Here is a 22,834-nt window from a genome sequence, read left to right as displayed (position 1 = left end):
AAAATATAAATGGACACATGGAATGTCCTGTTTCCTAATAGTATAATTTTGACGCCTATGAATTCTGTCAACAGTCAGAGAAAACAAAAGTAATACCAGAGATAGGGAAATAAACACAACTTTTAAACACTGTCCACAGCACACTGTCCAAACCCAGCTTCTATATAAAGTTTATACTCCTGCATGCTTTTTGCAGAAACAGATTGCAGATGTAAGAGGCAGAATCTCCCTGAGAAGATAATTTCCACATATAATGCACCTTATCGTTTTCTATCTCCCTGCAACTCCTTCATGTTCATTTTATTGATTCTTCTAAATCAAATTTATCTGCTCTCATTTACCCATGCACCCACTCCCGTTGGTGTTGTTTACCACTCAGTTCTCCGTAGATTCCTGAGTTCTGTTCAACTTGCTTTGCTTTCCATAAATGAAATAACTGAAGCACTGTGAAATGCCTCTGAAATCTTTCTCAGGTGGGTAGAAAATAGATACCTGTGCTACATGTAAATTTTTGGTCATATACAGGTGAGGGATGTATTTCTTGGCTGTCTGTACTGTACACAGTGTGCACGGCTTGGCCATATTGGTAGACATATTATCTTGATCGGAGAGAAGCATGTTCTCTGATTGAAGACAAGGACAGTGTGCAGAAATTTTTTTTTTTAGGTGTTGCCTTTAAACTGTCAACCTGTTGGGAAATGAAAAACTGACCCAGGCAAAGGAAAGCAGATCACCCTGCCAGCGAAGTGGGAAATGAATGGGCTTATGAGATACACTAGTTTACTTTGGGATAAAAAATAGTGAAAGATTTGAGACTATGTGGCACACGGATTGCTGTATGTCTGATAAGATCAATTTAGGTGGTGATGAGGAACACTCACAAAACCTTGAGGGCTCCTCTGGGGCAGGGAGGACACCATGACGACTTGCAATTCAGTCTCTAACCATGAGGTTGGGTACGCTCACCATTTTCTTTTATATGTTTTCTCCTTTTGTGAACTACGACTTGAATCCATGGCCCTGTGTTTGCTCAGTGAATCTCTCCCATTGTTGGCTACATCCTCAGCTGCAGTGTTTGACTCATGGATAATGTGGTGGAAAATGCCACGGTCTTTGTTTGGGGATTTTTCTTTATTTGGTTTTTGCAGAACATAGTACTATCTCCCTTTATCAAGTCAAACTCAACTTTGTGTTTTACACAATGTACTAATTTAAATCTCTCTGCCTGTGTGCCTGTGTGTGCATATATTCACCTGTCTGTCAGCACACATCCATGTACATATGGAAGCCAGATTTGATTTCAGATGTCTGATTCCACAAGTTTCCACCTTCGCTTTTGGTTGTTGTTTTGAGACAGGTTCTTTTACTGATCATGGGCCCAGTTTGCTAAGATTTACTGGCTGCTGTGTCTCTACATATAGTGTGCTAGCACAACAGACCCGTGTGGCAATGTGCAGCTTTTTCCATTTGTGATGTGGTCAGTACTCAGTTCCCTTTGATTACATGAGAACTGCTTTACAGGCTGAGCTGTCTCCTTTATACTTCATTCTATGTTCCAGGCTGGGTGCTCTCAGAACTCTGGCCCTTGCTTCAGCTTCTCCTTGTCTAGTGCATTCTGCCTTATTTCTCTCTTTTCTTCCTGAATCTTTAATAACACTCTTTGGAGAATATTCCCTTCTCTGCCTCTCTTCCTCTCCTTTGCCCTTACTTCTCTTCTTCACCAACAATAGTAATTCCATTTTATCATTCTTTATATTTTCATAATCTGATTTATTTGATAATTTTTGTTTACACCCAATCTCTTTTGTCAAGATTACTACCAAATCTAGGGAGGATCAAATATCTCTTGTACAGATAATGAAGGGACAATATTTTGTTCAATGAGTTTTTCCATACCAACACAGTTTGCTTTCTATTGTTGTGATTAAGCACCATGATATGAGCATCCGGGGAGTAAAGAATCATTGCCTTATATGACTCAAACATAGTCTATCATGAAGGATATTGAGGGCAGAAACTCAAGGAAGAAAGACAGAAACAGGAGCCGGACCAGATGGGATGGAGGGATGCTTCTTATAGGCTTGTTCATCATAGCTTGCTTAGCCTGCTTTCTTCAGCAGCCCAGAACTGCTACCTGCCCACACAGCAAATTTTCAAACGGAGTTCCCTTTTCCCAATTGATTCTTGTTTGTGTCATACTGACAAAATAATTAACCCCCACACAAACACACACACCCACACACACACACACACATACACACACAAAAGAAAATTTGTCTCTCCTGTCAAAAATACACCAGTATAAACCCACAACAGATTTTGGGCTCTTGATACATTACTATAATATAAACATTCAGTAAGAAACTGCACCAATGGATGAGGAACCATTGCTACCTTCCTTCATTTTCTTTCCATGTCTTAAAGAAATCTAGTACTCAAATGACTTTACAGACTATCAAAGAGTTCTCTGTCATAGTTCAATTATTTGCTTTAAAGTAAAATGGCTTCTAATATTATAAAGAAGGACACACTTGCAGAACAATATTTCTATCATTACTAAGTGTATGTCCTTGTTCGTGTGTGTGTGTGTGTTTGCACACACATGATTGTGAGTGTGCAGTACGTACTTGGCTGTAGGTGAATTCACATGAGAGTCCATGATCTTGGACTGAGCTAGTACCCACTACACTTGGCTAATGCAGGTGTCAAATTGAAAATCTGCAAGCTTCATGGGGAAGAGATTATTTGTCCCCCATATTACCGTTATAAGAGTCTTCTATGGTTGATTTTGCATGTATGTTTTCATTCAGTGCCCAGGAAAATCAAGAAATGGAAATAAAAATAAAAATAAGCAAACAAAAAACCCACTATTAGTTGTTTGCTTTTCACACCTATAAACATGCTGCTTCACCCTTTCCTAGAAAATTTTGACTATGAGATCCCTAAATGCACTGGGGGCAACTCAGCAATAATACAGGGTGCAGGAGTAGTGTCCTGGCAAAGATCTCCCTGGTTGCAGTACCCATTATAAACCAATAACGCAGAAAAGATTCTACAGCGTGAGGTTCTGGAGTGTGAGGAGCATGGAGTGACTTCAGTCAAAGAGTTTAGCATGGCTCATTTTGATACTTGCAGCTTCCCCTCACCTCTTTCCACAGAGCCTATCCCAGGGACTAAGAAAGCCAATCTTCTCTATGGATCAGGCCACAAGAGCAAATAACAGACACTATACTCTCTGGGTACTGGAACTGTACTATCCAGTATTATTGCTAGCCCCTGTCTGCACAACCACAGCCCTCCCTAAAGCAATTATTTGGGGGTATGGTCAGGTTTTCTAAGCCTGTGCGTGCTTCCACCTTGACCTTTCTCTCTGTGCTTCCTGATGAGAGAAGCACAGGGAGTTCTCTGTGTCTTTGATGAGTTAGGAGCGAAGGCAGGGGCTTGGCTGAAGGACCCCTTGTCAGCTGCAGTTGTTCAGTATGACCCTGGGAGGAGACAAGGGCCCTGAGGCCACAGACTCTACCTCTCACCAATCCTGATCAGTCCCAGACTCTGGGTAAGGGGATCTGACACCAGAGTACTACACTGGCTTTCCTTTCAGGTCTCACACAGTTTTGAGAACTGGGAGCATTTGCAGGTAACACAGGCATTCAGTTTTGAGGGCTGGAGTGTGCTGTGACTTAGAGGTGACTGATTTGAGGAAGAACCTTAGCTCAAGGCCTCCATTTATATCCCAGGACCTCTCTCTTCACACTCTAAATGGGAGATCTAACCTCACAGGAATAATTCTGGTCAACGCATAGGAAACCCAAGACCCTCCAGTAGCTCCATCCTCATCAGGTTCCCTGTGGGTTCCAATGAATTGGTACCCAAGGAAGCACTGCACAGGCATCTTTCTTGGTCCATCTAAGGTAGGTGGCAGGGGACATTCACCCCAGAGGACCCTCCTCCATAAGGAAGTGTCAAAGCACTGAGAGGGTCAGGACACATTCCAGTTAAATCCCTGCCACCTCTAGTCTGAAGGTACTAAGGGATGCTACAGCAGTCCCCAGGCTCCCCAACCTTCTGAGCCCTGTGCAAATCAGGCTCACCCTCTACAGTGCGTGAGGACCCCTCTGCACCTGGGAGAGCTGGAAAAGGAAGGAGTCTTCAAGTATGCCGGCTTCCCTGTTCTAAGAATGACCTGTGAGCACAAGCCATTGGCGACCCGGGTGGTTTGCCTTCTCCGCGGGGATCATCTCACATCAGACTCCCTAAGCAGGAAGCTCCCGGGCTCGAACCCATGGCCGGGGGCTCCACTGCGGACGAATTCCGGGGCCGCGCGTGCCTGGCTGAGACAGCGTGCGCGCGGAGGGATCCGCCGGGGCCGCGCCTCCCCGCCCCGTCCCGCCCCCGCCTCCTCCCGCCAGCTCCGCTGCCGCCGCGGCGGCCGCTGCTGCCGCCGCCGCCGCCGCCTGGATATAGTGCGGCAAGGCGCGGAGCTTGCAGTCACTTTGCGAGGAGGAGCGCGCGGGCTGCGGGCGGCTGGGGCAGCCGGGAGCGGCGGCGGGCTAGCAGAGACGGCCGTGGCAGCGGAAGGTTCTCTCTCCGGGGCTGGACTTAATAACTTTGGAACTGTCCGCCGGTGTCACGTCCTGAACATGAGCCTCCTCCTCTCCTTCTACCTGCTCGGGTTGCTTGTCAGTAGCGGGCAAGGTAGGAGTGTGCGGCTTTCTGGCTTTACTTTCCCTCCCCCTTTCACCCAACCCAGAGAGGCAAAGAGCGAGGCACTGGAGCGATGGAACCAAGGCACCAAAGTTGCGGTGCTTCTCCAGGCGACTGTTAGGATTTTAGCTCTTTCTTTTGGCTGTCCCTAAAATTTTCTCTGTTGGCTCGAAGGACCCTTAAATAAGAGGAGACCGTGCAGAATTGGAGCTAGGCATCGGTGGGAGAGAGATCGGGGGAAACTGCTGTTTCTTCTGGGATTTTTTTGGCTTTCTCTCTTATTACCCGAAATTGGATGAGTGTTGTTGGTGTGTATTCATAGTTAAATATCTGAGGTTGCGGAAGGGAAGGGCACAGTGGTGTTTTACAGAAGCGACAAAAACTATCAGCATTAAAGTCTTTTATCAAAAAAATCTCTGTGATGTGCAAGAAATTCAATTCTTGGAGATTTTTTTCTCCTTTCCCAACACCTATTCTTGGCTGTGAAGTGAACGTTTGATGGCTTATTTATGTTGGAAACTAACGGGCCATAGATGCTGTAAGACAGCAAATGGCTAAAACTAGGGTTGTGTTGCTGGCATTCATTGTGACCCCCACCCTCCTGTGAATATAGAAAAATCCGAACACATTCTAACATCCGATTTGAATTACACCTGTAAGGGATTTGGGAGGTTGTGGAGCATTTTTTTTTTTTTTAATTTGGGTGGGGGAGGAAAAAAGACTGTGTAGAATAACCCTAGGGACAATTGATTGAAGCGATCTCTGCTAGCCTTCTGTGTAGAAGATATGAATTTATCTTTTTGTCTTACATAGTACACGTTCGCATAAAATATATTCACAATCATTCGAAAGGTTTTCAACTGTCCAGACAAGTTTGGACATTTAATGTGGGAGACAAAATGTCAAAATGTGCGATGGTGGAATTCGTTAAAGGCAGTGGGAATATTCATGGTTTTTCATTTTGTTGGGAAGTATAGAAATGCCATATTGTTTGGGCTGCATTTTCTACGAAATTAATAAATTTCAAGATAAGTTAAAATATCTTCTCTAAATCCAATTCTAAGCATTTTTTCACCTCTTCGGCGTTGCTCATTTGGTCCAGCAGGGGGTGGTAGAACTCCATATTAAGCAAGAAATGATTGTTTCTGCTCTCGCACACACTGTCCTTCTATCATTCTTCAGCAGGGCTTGGCATTTTGGATGTAAATCCTTCCTTTCTCTGTCCTTCTCTTCAAACTACAGTGTTAGTAAATGATGAACCGCGATTGGATGCAGATTTTTATGTTCCAAAGTTAGAATGCACATGCCGGATATTCCTCTCATTTATAAAGTACCTCAGTCAGGAGCTCCTCTTTTTCTTATCCTAACATAGGATGGGAGATATTAGTCTTGGAAAAATTGCAGATAGATTCATCTGAAGCTAATATTAGTCTCGTTCATTAATTCAGTCACTTCCCTTGCAAAGATCAGTATGCCATACCCTTGTGCATGACGAGATACAAGCTGTCACTTTTGGAAGGCTGCTGATTGTGTTTAACTGTTCATTTATAACACAGACCGGTCTGAATCTGAACAGACAGGCTGAGAATGTAACTTAGATGCAATTAGGCGAGTGTAGTGTAGAGTAATATGGGACAAGTTCCTGCAGGCTGATGATTAGCCTGTGAGGTGTCTGGAGAAAATCAGCTCAGTTTTCCAGTCTGTGCATTCATCATTGCTGATGCGAAAGGTGTTGGAATTCAGGGATCGGAGGGAGGCTGGAATGTTTAAGTATCTAGGTAGAAATAGTACACAAAGACAGATCCACCTTGGGTTTCTATATGTAACATTTATTTGAAATTGTGATCCAGCTGATGTATAATCAGTGCACAGGGTAGTTCCAGAGAACTGTAGAACGGAAGCATGCCTGCAGGGGAACCCATATTCCCTGTCAACGAAACAGGGCAGAAGGATGGCATCTTTGTAAAGAAGATCTCAGTCTAGTGCAGTGGTATGACACGCAGAGAGCCATAGTTGAGTATCCGGGGGAACTAGCTTTTGTGTGAACAAGCATGTAGTGTTGCTGAGCCATGTGTCGTAATGAAGTCAAAGATGCCTAGAAACAGAAGTCCTTATTGCAGTGCCTAATTTCTCTAGGCTGCTGTTTTCCTCTCTAATTAAGGGTGCAGCAGCAAGTATCCGACACACCACTGGGAGCTGTTTTTCCTTTTTTAATGAACCGTGCGTAACTCACATTTCTGTTTATTCTTTTATTTATTTATTTATTTATTTATTTTGATGGAGCCATGAAAACCTACCAGCCAGTGACCCTCTGGCTTACCTTGGAAATACGAAAGCCTCAGCTGGCTGATTTATGATCCCAACAATACACTTGCAGGGGATTTTATGGAGCATGATTGAAGCCGTTGGTTGGGGAAAGTGGTGTGCAGTTTGACTGGGGAAAGGCAACGATGAAGTATTCCCTTTTAAGTAGTCAAAACGTTTGGAACCACAACAGTTGAATGGACAAAAATGACCCAAGTGAAAAACCAGCTAACCTAAGTGGATGCCAATACCACAATTAGCTAACGAGGCCTAATAGCTTACTTTCAACCCTGTGTTATTGTTCATGCTAGTGAAAGGTTTTTTTATTATTAAAATTTGAAATAGAAATGTTCCTTTAAAAGCCTACCATTTCCACTGAAGGATTACTATCTAATGAAGGGAGATTGTTAACTTTGAATGTAGTTGTCCATGGGAAGAAATGTATAATTCTTTGACTTGTGCGATTGCCTTTACCTTATATTTAAGACTTGGTCACAGCCTCTGTTGTCATAAATCTCTACCAAGTCTCTCATTAACAGGGCATTTTCTGTCTGTTAGTCAGAGTCTCAAACCGAAATAGAAAATGGTTGCTTCTCAAACTTCTTGCATGCTTAAGATCATTTTCATTTTCTTTTAGGAATCATTTAATATGATTCATTCCACCCAGTCTGTTACTGTTGTTCACAGATGAAAAACAGAAGCGCTGCTCCACCGAAACCTAGCAGTGCTGGTCCACTCAGTGCAGTGCGTGTCAGCCATGCATTGCATCCTTAAGCCTAAATCATGGGCAGGGGACCTCTGAAATGCCCACTCACTGAGAGAATCTGGACATCAGCTTACAATTTTTTCTTTCTGGGAAAATGATAGGAAGTGACTGATCACTAGAGATCTGTACCTTCTGAAGACAGCACAGACGTGTGTGTGCCTACTAGCTACAAGTCCGCAAATGGCCCCTATGTATAGGCTGTAACAGTTAATGGGCTTCTCCTTAAACCTGTATCTGTCTACCCTGCTCTATTTCTTTGCCTGCATCCTCTTTGTGTGAGATTTCTATTGAATCAACTGCATGTACATTTAACTTAGGAAAGATAGGCTCTGTAAATTCATGGGTTTTTTTTGTCAGTGAATAGCCCAAAGTAGTCCCTCCCCGGCGTGATGCCTGCTGCTCTCACTTTCATTTCCCAAGCTGAATCTGAGCCCAGTGGGCAATAGGAGAAGTTGGTAAGTCCCGAGTGTCAGATGAGTTTTTTTTTTCATCAACACAGGGGACCGAGGTTCTCTCAGACTTAATATCTTACAGAAGAAGCAATTAAGGGAACAAAAGAACCTCATTCAGTAAAGGAAAAAGGTCAAGCTTCATATAATTTTGTAAATAAAAATGGCCTTCTTTCCCAAATGAGCTGGTTTGTTGTGAAACAGGGAAAGCCAGTCTGAAGCTAGTAACCAGCTGAATAGTGGGGCTTATTTTGAAGTAGAGGAGCTGAAATGCAAGGAGAGCATCTACATTTGGAAGTCTCTGGACCTGATCCTGCTGCATTCTTTGGCATTTGACACTGGGAAAATCATTCTGACTTATCTTTTTTTCCAGGGTCATCATCTTAACAATGGACTTCTGATAGTGTAAAGGAAAATGTTCAATTAATAGGAGACAGGAGACAGAGTTTTATCTGGAGTTCTGTTGTTATTTTTATCCACAATGACATTAATCTGGCTCTTGGAATATACACAATCATTTAAATAATATTAGTATTCTTATAAGGAATGTATGCTTGGTTCTCAGGTTTTACTGAATTCAGAAAATTTTGAATTCCTTGCATCTTTATATCCTGCCAATTTTATTGAGACTAAGGCTATTTAAAAGATTATAAATTGCTTTTAATTTTCCAAATTACATGATAGGAGAACACATTAAGAAGCAACCAGCACTTTTATTAAAAGTAACATTCTGCCAATTAACTGAGTTAAGCTGTCATTAATTGTTCAGACAAACACATGTACTTTTCTGTTGAACCCTTTTGAATATTTTAATGGATCTTTGCTGTTTTATATTATACAGGTGCTAATACTAAATAGCTGACAGCATTTCTTTCTGAGGGACATACATTACTGTGCCTCTATCAGTTAATCAAGTACCACCAGTTATGTTAGAAGGCTATGATGTCATGGCCAGACTTTCCTAGATTTAAATAATTAAAATGGGTGCAAAAGAATTTTGAGAATCTTTATCATAGAAAAGGGAAGACATGTTTAAGAATCTTTCCATTGATTACAGGTTTTTGTTTCTGCATTATTAAGATTGTATCACTGGGAAAATCAAAGTCATTGTCTTTGAGATCATAAGGCACAGACTACCGAGGGGCTCTTGACCTTGAGGAAACAGCTGAAATTCTCAAAACATCAATTTGCTCACTTAAAATTTTGACCTGCACATATCCTATTGCTTGATCTTGATGCTCAACCATGAGGAATAGCTGTCCTACTGATACCTGCAGGCACCGTGCATAATATCAAGCTTATTATTTCAGATTTTGTTCACTATATTCAATAATAAGCAGGCAGACAAAATTTAGTAACATATTGAAATACCTCTCTTATTCAATTATATAAAATCAGCAAAATTTGCTTTGTAATTAGAAATATCTTACATGATTAAAGACTATTAAATTCATTGATAGCTGGAACTCTCATCATTTAATCATATATTTATTTGTTTATTTCTTTATATCTGCTATGTTGAAGAAACCTCCTTAGGCAGAAGTAGTAGAACAATTGCATACATTGTATAATGAACAACTTTACAGGGCTCCATTTCCAAACCTAAGACATATGTATGAGTTTTAAATTTTCAAGGTGATGTTAGTGAAAGATCTTGAGCTATGAGTTACACTGGATGCTTAGAGTGGACACATAGTCAGGATAAGCGACTTAAATGAGTATCAACTAGAAAACTATGTGGGCAATAGCTAGAGCTCTAGTTTCCATGTGCTTAGTGCACATTACACAACACCATTTTTTTGTAGATGTAAAAATTTAGAGATTGGAAAAGTCAGAAAAATAATAAAATGACATTGTCTGAATAAGACTCAGAGTCTCTGTGGTTGCCTGTAGATGACCTGCAGAAGATCAAGCCAACCTTAATCCTGATAGGGATTGGGGAGATATTACTTAACCCGACTCTTAACTGAGAGCTTAGAAAGAGATGATGACATCTAGGAGAGGGAGAGTCAGGCTTATTTAAGAGTGTGACTATTATTAGATCAAGTATGCTCGTGTCAGTGGCCCCACATTCAGAAATATATGGTATAAAAATTAATGTCAGCAGTTTATCTGGTAAATTAATGTAAATGTGTATCTACCACATGGAGGTTGGTAGAAAAGTGGAAATGTGAGGACAGGCATGAAGGTGTGGCTAAGCTAATAGTGTGAGCTTTCTCTCCAGGAGACCCCAGGTTTGATTTGCAACTCTTGAAAAGCAGTAATCTACCATACCAACCAAGCCCAGCTATAACACCACCACCAACAAAAACATATATCACACACCACTCACATGTGTACACCAAGATACATTTTAATTTGGTGTCTTTTATCAGTTGACTAATTCACAAACACTGAATGGGTGCAAGGTGAGTACCTTCTCATCATATTCTTTTTTAATGTGATTATTGTCACTTTGTAACTCAAGTTTATAAAGATTTTGTGTTTACATTTATGGGAAAGAAATTGAAATACGGAGAAAGCATCTGATTTCTCAGATCAATTGCGAATAGCCATTATTTGGAATTACTAATTAGTCTTTACTTGTATTTCATTATTTGTGTTTTTTTTTTCTAAAAATGCTTGATGTTTTTGCTGAAAAATCTGCATTCATGTTGATTGATAGAGAATGGTAGTCCATATTGGCAGTTGAGAAAATAAATAAAATATAGATTGGAAAAATTAAAGATACATATGAGAAAGCAAATGAGAAATCATCCAGCACAAACGTTGTGAAACATCAGAAGATATCATATGATTGATTATTCAAAGGTCAGAGAGAGTCCTTGACATTCATCCCTTATCTTAATGAAAATTCATTGACTGCTCATGGTGAAGCTTAATTGTGAGGCAATATTCTATTTCCATTACCTTTGCTTTTCTCATGGTTACCCAAGACACAGAAAACACAAATGCCTAGTCTGAATACTGGAAAATGAGAATGTGAACTTGAGACACATTTAAAGTGGAGTCTATTCTCATGAAAACACTTTTCTACTCAGTGCAACAGAGAGCTTCAAAATGTATAGAGTAAATGAAGACAATGACACGGGGGTGGGGGGGAACAACATCAGCCACTTGCAGAAAAGGATGCAGCTGTCTCAGGGACAGAAATAATCCAGCTCTATGTATTCAGTTGTTTAATCTATTGGTTGATTGAGAAAGGTTAGACATGGCATCGAGTATGGGATACTGTGGGCTACGAAGGCAGAAAGTGTTTGAATCAGTCCTAAGTTTGATACTTTGGTTGATCTTTTAGACCTAGATATTGAACAGGAAAGCAGATTGATAAAGATGTTTGTAAGGTACTGGCCATGTGCTATATGGGCCAAAGATAAAAAATGAAGAAGGAATTAGTGGACACAGCATGAATCTCTGAAAGTATAAATATATCTTTTATTAAATTTTATTTTTGCTGGGCAGTGGTGTCATGTCTTTAATATCTTTAATCCCAGTACTTGGGAGGCAGAGGCATGACGATCTCAGTGACTTCATGGCCAATCTGGGCTGTAAAGAAAGATCCAGGACAGCTGGACTGTTTCACAGAGAAGCCCTCTCAAAAAAAAATACAATAAAATTTTTATTTTCTATGGTTTTTGAAGATGTTCTTTCTATTATATAGCTCTGTCTATTTTGGAACTTGTTATGTTGACCACACTGGTCCTGAACTCCCATAGGTTGCCTTCCTCTGCCTCTCAATGCTTGGCTTAAAGGCATATGCCACCTGGCCTGGTGAAAGCAAACATGTCCCATGCAAGTTTAATTTGGAAGATATATCTCTGCCTATCTATCTATCTATCTATCTATCTATCTATCTATCTATCTATCTATCTATCATCTATCTATCATCTATCTATCTATCATCTACCTATCATCTATCTATCTATCATCTATCTATCTATCACAGTTAAAATTCATTAGACTATATAATTAATATGTGCAAATAGTTATAATTGTAGAAAACTACGTGTGAAAAAAGGTTTGAATGGTTAAGTTAGGTACAATGAAGAAATCCAAATGAAGAAAATCGACTTATGTACTTTTGGAAAAAAAAATCATAAAGAGCTGAGCACAGTGTTGGGTAATTGTAATCTCAGTGGAAGGGTTGCAGGGGCAGGTGAACACTTGTATCTCTAAAGCTAGTCAGCTTAGTTGAAAGTCAGGAGTCTATAGGTTTACTGAGATAGTCTCAAAATAAGTAAGTAAGTAAATCAATCAATCAATAAACAAATAAATAAATGGTAGAAAGTGATGAGGATAACCACACAACCTAGGTCCTTTCCCACATATAACTTTGTAAATGTGTATATCCATATATTTTTACATTCATAGACACAAAAATCGGGATGCATGCATTCATAACACCATGAAACACTCATACACTATATGTATAGTTGTAGAAAACTAAAAGCTGAAATGACACTCTCAGGCTTTTGGTACTGCACATACATAGCTGAAAATGTTTCCATTAGTGTCCAAGAGAAGTTAAAGGGAATAATATTTTGAGTGCCAATTTTATGCTGTGTAACTGTGGTGAGCACTTGACACATTACCTCATTTATTCCTGATTAAATCATATTTCATAGATGATGTACCTGAGATTGAGAGTGACTGATTTGTGTAGAGCTTTTAAGTGTGTTCTCTGGCCTGCCATCCCAAATTTATAGTTAATGATCATTAAATATATTCAAGCTGTATTTCAGTTGGTTTTGCTATAATCCATGTTTTTTGAAACATCTCTCTGAATTTGCTAAAGGTATATACTGAAGTGATAGACTATAGTGTAGAAATTGTGGTAGCCAATGCAGTATTTTCCTAGTTCTTTAATTTTTAGATGCTGAAAAGAAAGCTTACACAGTAAAAGAGAAAGCAATAACAATTCATAAAGACAAATCCAAATAAAGAAATTCCACTCATGCACTTTCTTTTATTACAAGTGCTGGTTGTGTTAGGATCTACGAAATTCTTCATTACTGTCCATACTTGTGTCTGTTACAGTGAAATGGTAGATGAAGGAGCTGAAAAATCACTTGGTTTTGTAAAAACTGCTGATTATTACTTTATTGTCTTATTTTCTAAAAAATGTTTGGGTTTGAAATGAATGTTCTACATAGCTTGCACCTTGATGGAAGTATATGCAAAACTGGGCACAAATACCAGTAGAAATTTCACATATGTAGCTTGTAATTAAGATTGCTATGTAAAATATGGCATGTCTGATGTCATCACAGTGGTTGTATGTTTCTGTTAGAACCATCCTACAAACCTCTGAGGGCTTTAAATGTTCTTACTCTTACTCTACTTTTATAAACATTGATACTTTTATTGCACAAAATTTACAATACCTGGGTTTCTTTGCATTAATATTGTTCCTATGGATCAGTGGTGATGTGCATGCCTTTAATTCCAGTTCATGGTAGGTAGAGGCAGGAAGATCTCTGTGAGTTCAAGACCACATTAGTCAACAAAGCAAGTTTCAGGATAGCCAGGGCTGTTACACACAGAAACTCTGTCTTGAAAAGCCAGATTGAAGTAAGTAAGTAAGTAAATAAATAAATAGAAATAAAATAAAATGACTTACTCTAAACTATAATGTTATAGTTCAGTCTAGGCTTACAAAAATGCAGATAAGATTTGTTTGAACACATATTTCCAACATCCAAATAAATGCACATATGCATTATGTATTAATGACAGATCAGTCAAGTGATGTGTGTGTGTGAATGAGTGTGTGTGTGAATGAGTGTGTGTGTGTGTGTGTGTGTGTAGTATATGAAGTGAGGCTGGGTGTTGAACCTGAGCCTAATACATTCTAGTTATCAACCTAACAGTAAAAAGTTATAATCTCATGCCCTTTAAATTAAAACAACTTGTACCATATAGGAAGATTTATAACGTTTTAATACTGGACTATCTGAATATTTTTACACTAGTAGTTTGCTTAACCTATAGGCTTTTTATAGATCAAAAATATTGAATACATACCCAGGTAGACCAATTTCATTTTTGCCTCTAACAGCAAACATCACAGCCTTGTTTTCAGCATACATCATAAAACAAAATAAACATGAAAAATGGGATGATGAAAATGCCTTCTTTACACAGAAATTCATTGTGTTTTGTGTTTAAGAAGTGTGCGAAGAGCTGGTGTGAAGAGTATGTTATTTTGCATACTCCTCAGAAACACCTAACTCTGCTTGCAACTTATTACCTTTATCTCTGTAACTTTCCACAAACAGAAATTAAGCAAAGTTCCAAATCTCAGAAACTGAAAATTGGATTTTTTTGGCATATGCAACAATAAATTATATGTATATATATATGTATATGTATATCTGTAAATTCCAATGATCAAATATGACAGTTAAAAGTAAGACTCAATGTTTTCAAATATATACCATGTACACTACTTGAAAAGAGGTTTTCCAGACAATGGTAATTTACTTATTCAAAAAGGACAAGTTATCATAAATATTAGTGTTACTACATTGAAATGAAGTGTATTGTATCTTAAAGGGATCACATTTATACTAGAAGAAATACTTAAAATTGATATGGATCTTTCACTCTATATAGTCCATACTTTTTAAATATCTTTATGCATTTACCTCAACTTAGATTGATCACTGTGAATGAAAGTGTTATCTAAGTAACTTCTCATTTGAGTTTGTATATTTGTTTTCTACGGTTCTTAAAACACCATTTGGACTGATCTTATGGGCTGCTTGAAATGGTAACTAGAACTCTATTCCTCATATCATTTAATGGGTGCTACTAACTGAGAAAAGTTACTTTTACATTTTAAGCATTTTCACCACCCTGTGTGTTTGCATCCCTTGTATGTTGTGATATATGCTAAATATGCTTATCCTGAATTCATTTAAAATCTGTGTGTCTGGCTTGTGTATTTTAACCTGTAGAATTTTACACTTCCTTATGTTTTAGTTTTAACCACACATTAAAAGTAGTATTCATTTTTCTAACATGTATAAATTAAATATTTATTACCTGCTAGTTACTGCTCAAGACGGCAGTGTTCCTGGAGTCAGCTCATCAAACTTCCTAACTTTCATGGCCCTTTTCTGTGTGAACCCCACAAAGGCAAGCAAGCCTTGCTGCTCTGACTTCTCTTCGTAAGTGATGTATTTGATTAGAGACTTCATTGTAAATCAGTTTGTGTGTTCTTGGAAAAACAATGGATGCTTACCAAATAAATACTGAGTGAATATTTGCTTCCTAACTAGAAAAAGTAAACCAAAGTGACAGTTTATTTTAAAATAGATTTGTTCTTCAGTTTGCATAATGGTTCAGTTTGTTGGGAATACACTCTTTGTTGCTCTGGGTATTTACTTCAAGTGTTTTATTTATATCACAACCATGATTGTGATAGACACATTGTATAATAAATTAGAAATGATTATTTAATTTATGAGGAGCAGCATGGTGACACTATTTTATTAATGATCTTATCTTTTCACTGAAAAATAGACTGTGAATATATCAAAGTTAATTTATGCTATAAATTTTAGAATTTGAAGCCCTATATTCATAAAGCATTGGAAATCATAATGGAGTTTAGACTTTTGGTGTATTCATATATATACGCATAAATATATGTATATATATTGTGTGTGCATGTATACATATGCATATATGTGTGTGTCTGAATGATGCATATATATGTATTTCACAAAATGAATTAAAATGATTTAGAGTGATAGAGTTTATTTATATAGTACAATAAACACAAACATTGTCACAAAGAAATGTCCATTATGTCAATAAAGCAAGTATTCAAAGTCTTTAAAATAAGCATCATCTGGGTAGGTGAATAAAAGTTTTTCATTTATTCAATGTTTATTGGAAACCAGTTCTAAATTGTACCTATAGAATAAAAGAGAAAAATATAGAACTCATTGTTTTATACTATTTTAATTGGCTCTTCAAATTGCTTATACTTTAAATTAAATATATTTAACTCCAACGTCCTCTTTTGACTGGTAGCCACATCTGCCATTTTAATGATGTTCTGCTGTCATTCTCAAGGACTACTTCCAGAGATGACAGCATTCAATTGCACAGAGTACTTTTTGTGATACCTCAGAGTACCTCGACATAATAGTTATTTGTCCTTTGTCTGCTCACTAATTCTTCTCTAACGTTACTGTTTTGGGGTATGGCTCTTTTAACTTCAAATACAATTTTCAATTAGTGATTTAGGGCCCTGCTGACTCATTCATTTTACTTTCATTTCTCCCTCAATTTTTGTCTAATTCATAATCACTTTGGTAATCTAGATGAGTAATTTCATTTTAAAACCCCCTCATAGCCTTAATGCTAGTGTGCACTGCCTCTGGAGGGTTTGTACAAGGTTTGTAATTTAAAAACAAAACTCAAGAAGATATCACATCACCTTCCTGGCTTTTGTAAACTTCAATTATCATAGCTAAAATTGTTCCTAAAAAGTCTAACTTCAATATTCTCATGTCCCTAATATAAGGTTAGCACCGAATTCTAAATATTATGCTACACTCAGAGTTTACTATATTTTTGAGTTCCTATTTCAAGTATATTATAATGAAAGATTTTATCAGAAATGTTCCTCTTCCTACAATGAGCAGCCATTAGTGAACAATGACTTCTTTAAGCAGACCATAATTACCTTATGCTAAGAAAATTAAAATATTAAACTATATTCTCTGATTGAAATGGGGATTTCTGACGTATCATTTTGCCTTAATTCTTCCTAGTTAGCTGCCTTTTCACCCCATCTCCCCACTGGATAGCTGTTCTTCAATTGATGCATATGGATGCCATGGTGTGGCAGGAGAAATTTAGGTTTCACAAGTTTAATTAATATTATGTAACACATCTCACCTTGAAGCAGAATAAACAAAACCCAGGGAACTCGGGTTGAAGGGAAAGTACTTAAAGAAAAGAGCAGATTTGTTTCAAAGAATACTGTTAATCACCTGAAAGACAATGGAATGCAGGTTACTGATAATACAAAATCTCATCTGAAATAGTTGCCTACATGATATTGGGTAGGAGATACCCAATAATACACAATGTCTACAGACAGCTTTGCTTCTTCCACAAACCCTAAATTTATGAATATTTGTTGAATTAGTTAAAGTGGGAAAGTTTATAGTCCCTCCACAGGGTATTTTCATATGAACTACTTTACTTTTGTTATTTAATCACATATTGGAATTTGAACAATAGTTTAACAAGTAAAGAGATTGCTTTATGTAGAATTGTATTTATCATATGATAAGATGAAGACTTGTTATTCCACTGACTCAAGCGTTCTCTTGTGAAGAAGCGAGCTATCTCTGAACAGAGAAGGCATGTGCCAGGAGCAGATCTGCTTCTTTGCCCTTTTCATCTTCCCAACCATTTTGTTTCTAATGCAACCATAGAAAGGAAGCAGCACCAAACTTGCATATATAAGTGATGTTTTTATGTATTGTGATACTATTAGTCAAGCAAATTAAAATAGTCACATAATTCCATTTTGTTGATACACATAGGGTATAATTTCTTAACAGATTTTAAGTATGCAATACGTTACTATTGGCTATAGCCAGAATGCTAGAGAATAATTTCCAGAAATTGTTTAACTTCTCTTACTGTATCTGTTCTCTTTTAACCCAGCATCTCCATGATTTCTATCCTTGATCTTCTTCCAATGAGTGTCCTATTATTTGCTTCCATAAGATTATTTTAAATTTCCTGGAAATTGAGATCATACTTTGCTTTCTATACTTGGCTATTTTCAAATATTTTGATGTTTTCTAGGTCTGTTTACATTTATTCTAATGACAACATCTACCTCTTTGTCTGGGCTTATAGTTATATGGACAATGAGCATTGTGATAAGTGATTCAGTGAAGAGATTGTGCAAATGTTTCTGTGAGACACAGATTTAATCTCCTTTTATTCTACTTCACATTAGGATCCCTGGGTCATGTGAGCCTAAAGCACAAGCTGTAAAAGCAAGAATAGATACATAGAGTGCTGTGAAGCTTAAGTCCTTTGGAATACCAGTCTACCATCAACAAAATTATTATCTGTTTAAAATTATGGGAAGTATTTACAAAATATACTTTCGCTAAGTAGGGATATGTTAAATATATTTGAATGTTTGACAAATAAAGAAGAACAGAATCAAACAGATAAAGAAGGAAGGATGACAGAAAGAAAAAGAGTGAAAGAGAGAGGAGGAGGGATGGAGGGAGGAAAAAAGGAAGGGTAGTGCCATAGTTAAAAATGAATTAAATTGTTAAAATAGTAATAACAAGTAATGGGACAAAAGGTCAGACACAGTACTTCTCAAAAACAGAACAGCATAAAACAAAACAAAATGTAAGTGGCCAAGAAGAAATGAAAACAATCTCACTGACCTTGATTATCAGGGAGAAACAAATTGAAAACAAATTTGATATTTCTTTGCGGTAGATAGAATGCATATTACCAAAACAAGTACTGCAATTACCAATAAAGAAGATAGGTTCAACAGGAATCCGTACTTGGGAGGATTGTGAACTCGTATAAAAGTTTCTTCAAAAATGAAAGCAAATAGATCTATATTATCCTTAAAACATTTCTTTTGAATGGGGGATTTAAGTTTAGTGAATCAATGAGGATATATTTTAGTTTAAGTTTAGTGAGTCAATGAGTATGCGCTTTAGAAACCTACAAAATGAATTTGGTTTGAAGATCAGGAGCAGTTATTGATGACAATGTGAGGTTTATGATGCCTTTATAGTGGGACAACTTAAATGTGTAGGTTTAGTAGTATAATTCATTAAGGACTCTATTCCATTAATATTTAAATACGTAGCTTTCAAATGGCTTTCTTATTGTAAAACACAGGAATCATTAATTATTAAGTAAGTCTTCATTTTGTGATTGACTTAGAGAATACTTCAATAATAAAATTACATCAGTTTAAGAATGCTTTTAGGAGCAAATAAAAGAAGAGCTATTCAGAATGCATTAAAAAAAACCAAAAGTCTACTGTTGCTTGTAAAAGACCAGGTGGAGGCAGTTTGCATTGCTCATTTCTAGTTATAATTTGGCTCTTTTCTCTTTATTCAGGAACACTTCGCTCTCAACGACATGACTTTGTGTGCAATAATATCTCAATTTAGGAAATAAGTAGATAATTGTTTAATTGGCTACCATAGATATGAACATCTACATATGTGGTTATGTCAGTAACACTTAGCTCTCAACTACACAACATTGTTTGTGTTAATTTCTCAACTTAGGAAATAAATAAAATTTGTTTAAATGGCTGTCATAGATATGAACATCTACATATATTGTGCAATGAACCTGCCTCATTTCTTGTTAGTAGAATCATTTTATATGAATAGGCACAAACTTATCAATGTTTAGTAGAACACCATTGATGTGATAATACGAATGCCCTTGATAGAAACAAACATTTTCTGTTACTAACACAGAAAGTTTCTTCATCTGAACCAGACAATTGCTCAAAGTTTCTGTCCACCTAATGGATGAATGAAAAGGTTAAATAAGTGGGGAATTTGTTGTTAAATGTTTCTGCCCATATGTTATTCTAAAGAGCTGTTTTGTCAAAAAAAACACTCTAAAATCAATTTTAGAAGCCAACATTTATAAAGTACTTGCAGTGTTTATGAACTTTGCACATATGACCTTATATTATTCTGAAAATATTGATTCAATGTGTATTCTGCTTTACACATTGCAAATACATTTTTGAGATCAATTGACTCAACAAACTCCCCCAAGGTGCTTAGTGGCCAAGTTGAATTAGACCTAAGCTCACTGGCGGAATGGTAGTCTTCTTAGTGCTGTGATGCTATGAGAAAAGATAGTTGATACTGTACATGTTTCTATCTTACCAAGTTTAAAAAGGAAAAAAATAACTCAGTTATTATGTCAGTAAGCAATGGGAAGGGTACTCTCTTAAGGAAGCTATTAGCATGGGCTTATTTAAAACCTGTATCTGTATTTAGTTTGCAAAAATTGGTAACGAAGCTATGTAAGAGACAAGATGAGATTTTTCTTTTTTTGTATTTATTTATTTATTTATTTATTTATTTATTTATTTATTTATTAAAAATTTCCACCTCCTCCCATTTCCCTCTCACTCCCTCCACTCCCCCTCCCTCTCTAGTCCTAAGAGCAGTCTCGGTTCCCTGTCCAGTGGGAAGTCCAAGGTCCTCCCCGCCTCCATCCAGGTCTACAAAGGTGAACATCCAAACAGACTAGGCTCCCAAAAAGCCAGTACATGCAGTAGAATCAAAACCCAGTGCCATTGTCCTTGGCTTCTCAGTCAGCCCTCGTGGTCAGCCACATTTAGAGAATCTGGTTTGATCACATGCTCTATCAGTCCCAGTCCAGCTGGCCTTGGTGAGCTCCCATTAGATCAGTCCCACCATCTCAGTGGATGGACACACCCCTTGGTGTCCTGACTTTCTTGCTCATGTTCTCCCTCCTTCTGCTCTTTATTTGGACCTTGGGAGCTCAGTCCAGTGTTCCAATGTGGGAAGAAGAGATTTTTCTTGTGAGACGCAGTGTGAAATGACCTAATTTTGATGAAGGCTTGTTTCGTAGACAGAGACTATGTTTTCATTTCCTGGCACTCCAGACACGAATAATCATACAGAAACCAAATTAATTACAGCACTGTTTGAACAAAGGCTCAGGCATATTGCTAGGTAGCTCTTACATCTTAAATTAACCATCTTCCATTAGTCTATGTATTACCACATGACCATGGCATTACCTCATTTTCTACATGTCTTGTTTCCTTGGGGACTGACTGGGGTCTGCTTTTCTCTGCCTACACTTTGTATATATCTCTGTTCAGATTTCCTGACTGGTTTTATTCTACTAAGTCATTTGCTGTAACAGTTTTATTCATCAACCAATAAAAGCATCACATATACAGAAGGATATCCCACATCATTGCTTTTACTGTGTAGACTTGAGGATCTTCCTACACACCATAGTTAATTGTATTCAATGCAAATGAGTAACAGAATAATTCTGGAATTATTAATCTGTATAAACTCAAATAGCACACAAGAATCTGATGATATAACATTAGCTAAAATGTTTGAAACATATATTTATCACATTTATTTTATATTAGATACAAAAATATATATTTATCTCAGACAGGAAAATTCCATTTTAAAAAGTAAAATAATTTATTTTATTTTTAGATATGAAATAGTTGGCTGAAAGACAGATTTTTGGATCCTCCATGTTCTTCAAAAGGAAAGCTGAAAATAAATATTGACTTTAAAATTGAAAGCAGAGATGGGGAAATATTGAGATGTGTGAAAGCATGGATACACAGTATCAGAGTTAGAATTTAGTATTTAGATGGGAATGTGAGCCAGATCAGCTCTAATCTCTGCCTCAGGGTGTTTTTAAAAAGTTGTGTATGTGTGTATGTATGTATGTATGCATGCATGTATGTATTATTTTTCTCCCTTAAACAGGTCTGCGAACTAAAGGGCAATCAAAATAAGTAACTGGAGCACTCGGTCTACAAAAGCACATGCCACTGTGACTTTTTCTCAGATAGTCATTCAGTTTATTTTTGGGATAAGTATTCTCACCAACACTGCATTTTTCCAAGTAAACAATTAGCATAATTTTTATACAAGATGTATACAATTTTATTTAAAAATACTTTTTAATAGGTATGCTTATAAATCCTTTTGCTTATACATGTATGGGCATATATATTTTGTGTATGTATGTTTAAATATAGCTATACATATATTATGTATACAACTTCAATTGTCATTCATTCAATGTCGTGTAAATTTTTGCTGAATTATTTCATTTAATAAAGTGTTTTTCTTTTCTGATTTTTTTACATCTCTGAAGAAGCTATACTTCAACATAAAACATTTGAGTTATTGTTCACACTTTCTGCAGCTGTAAGCTAATTAGTCTGTGTTTAGTTCTTCAAGATTACAACACAGTATGACTCGTCTTTGTTTTCTGAAATGAACAACTGAACAGTTCTCCCACCTTATCTTTTAAAGAAATGGAAGGCACACAACTGTTCATAATTAATGATGTTTTCCAGCAAAACATATTCTGTGAATGGAAATAAAATCAGCATTTGGAGCATGAGTGCTTTGGTTCCAGCTTGATGACTGTGATTGAACTGTGTGCATAAACTTGTACCCTTCCCTTCACTATCCTAATTTATCTTTGACGAGACGAAGGCAGCCACATTTCTGACATCATTCCACCCTCTTTCCGTAGCAATACTCAATGCATAGCAAATCCTGTCACAAAGCTAATGAAAAATTGTTTACTACTTTTATGGCATTACTCTAAGGATAAAATCACAAGTCTGTAGCTATGTGTCGATTTGTGTCTTAGCGTTGATCTTTGGGTCTTCTGGGGATTTCTGAATAGATAATGTGCTTCTATTTCTGATGATAGAACCAGATTTATTTTGTAAAAGGCTTTTGTAAGGTATTTTGATTATGTTTATCATATGTAGCATTCCTTCTTTTTAAGTATTGAAAATAAATAAGTGTGT

General features: G+C 37.2%; 1 protein-coding gene across 2 annotated transcripts in view; it reads left to right on the top strand.

Annotated features, from left to right (window-relative positions):
- The first annotated feature begins 4,470 nt into the window (after nucleotides 1–4,470).
- Ncam2 (neural cell adhesion molecule 2) overlaps nucleotides 4,471–22,834 on the top strand; it is a 409,212-nt gene continuing 390,848 nt past the window's right edge. Inside the window, exon 1 of one of the 2 annotated variants that reach the window (XM_085685717.2) lies at nucleotides 4,471–4,695. In XM_085685717.2, the coding sequence (XP_085541843.2) occupies nucleotides 4,641–4,695 (55 nt within the window). In that variant the 5' untranslated portion in view covers nucleotides 4,471–4,640. The remainder of the gene's footprint in view (nucleotides 4,696–22,834) is intronic. The other variant, XM_048422798.3, reaches the window with a different exon arrangement.

This window comes from Myodes glareolus, chromosome 2 (assembly GCF_982192425.1).
Source record: "Myodes glareolus chromosome 2, mMyoGla1.1, whole genome shotgun sequence".
Taxonomy (NCBI): domain Eukaryota; kingdom Metazoa; phylum Chordata; class Mammalia; order Rodentia; family Cricetidae; genus Myodes; species Myodes glareolus.
Note: the sequence above shows the minus strand (reverse complement) of the source record. Positions and strands in the feature narration are given on the sequence as shown.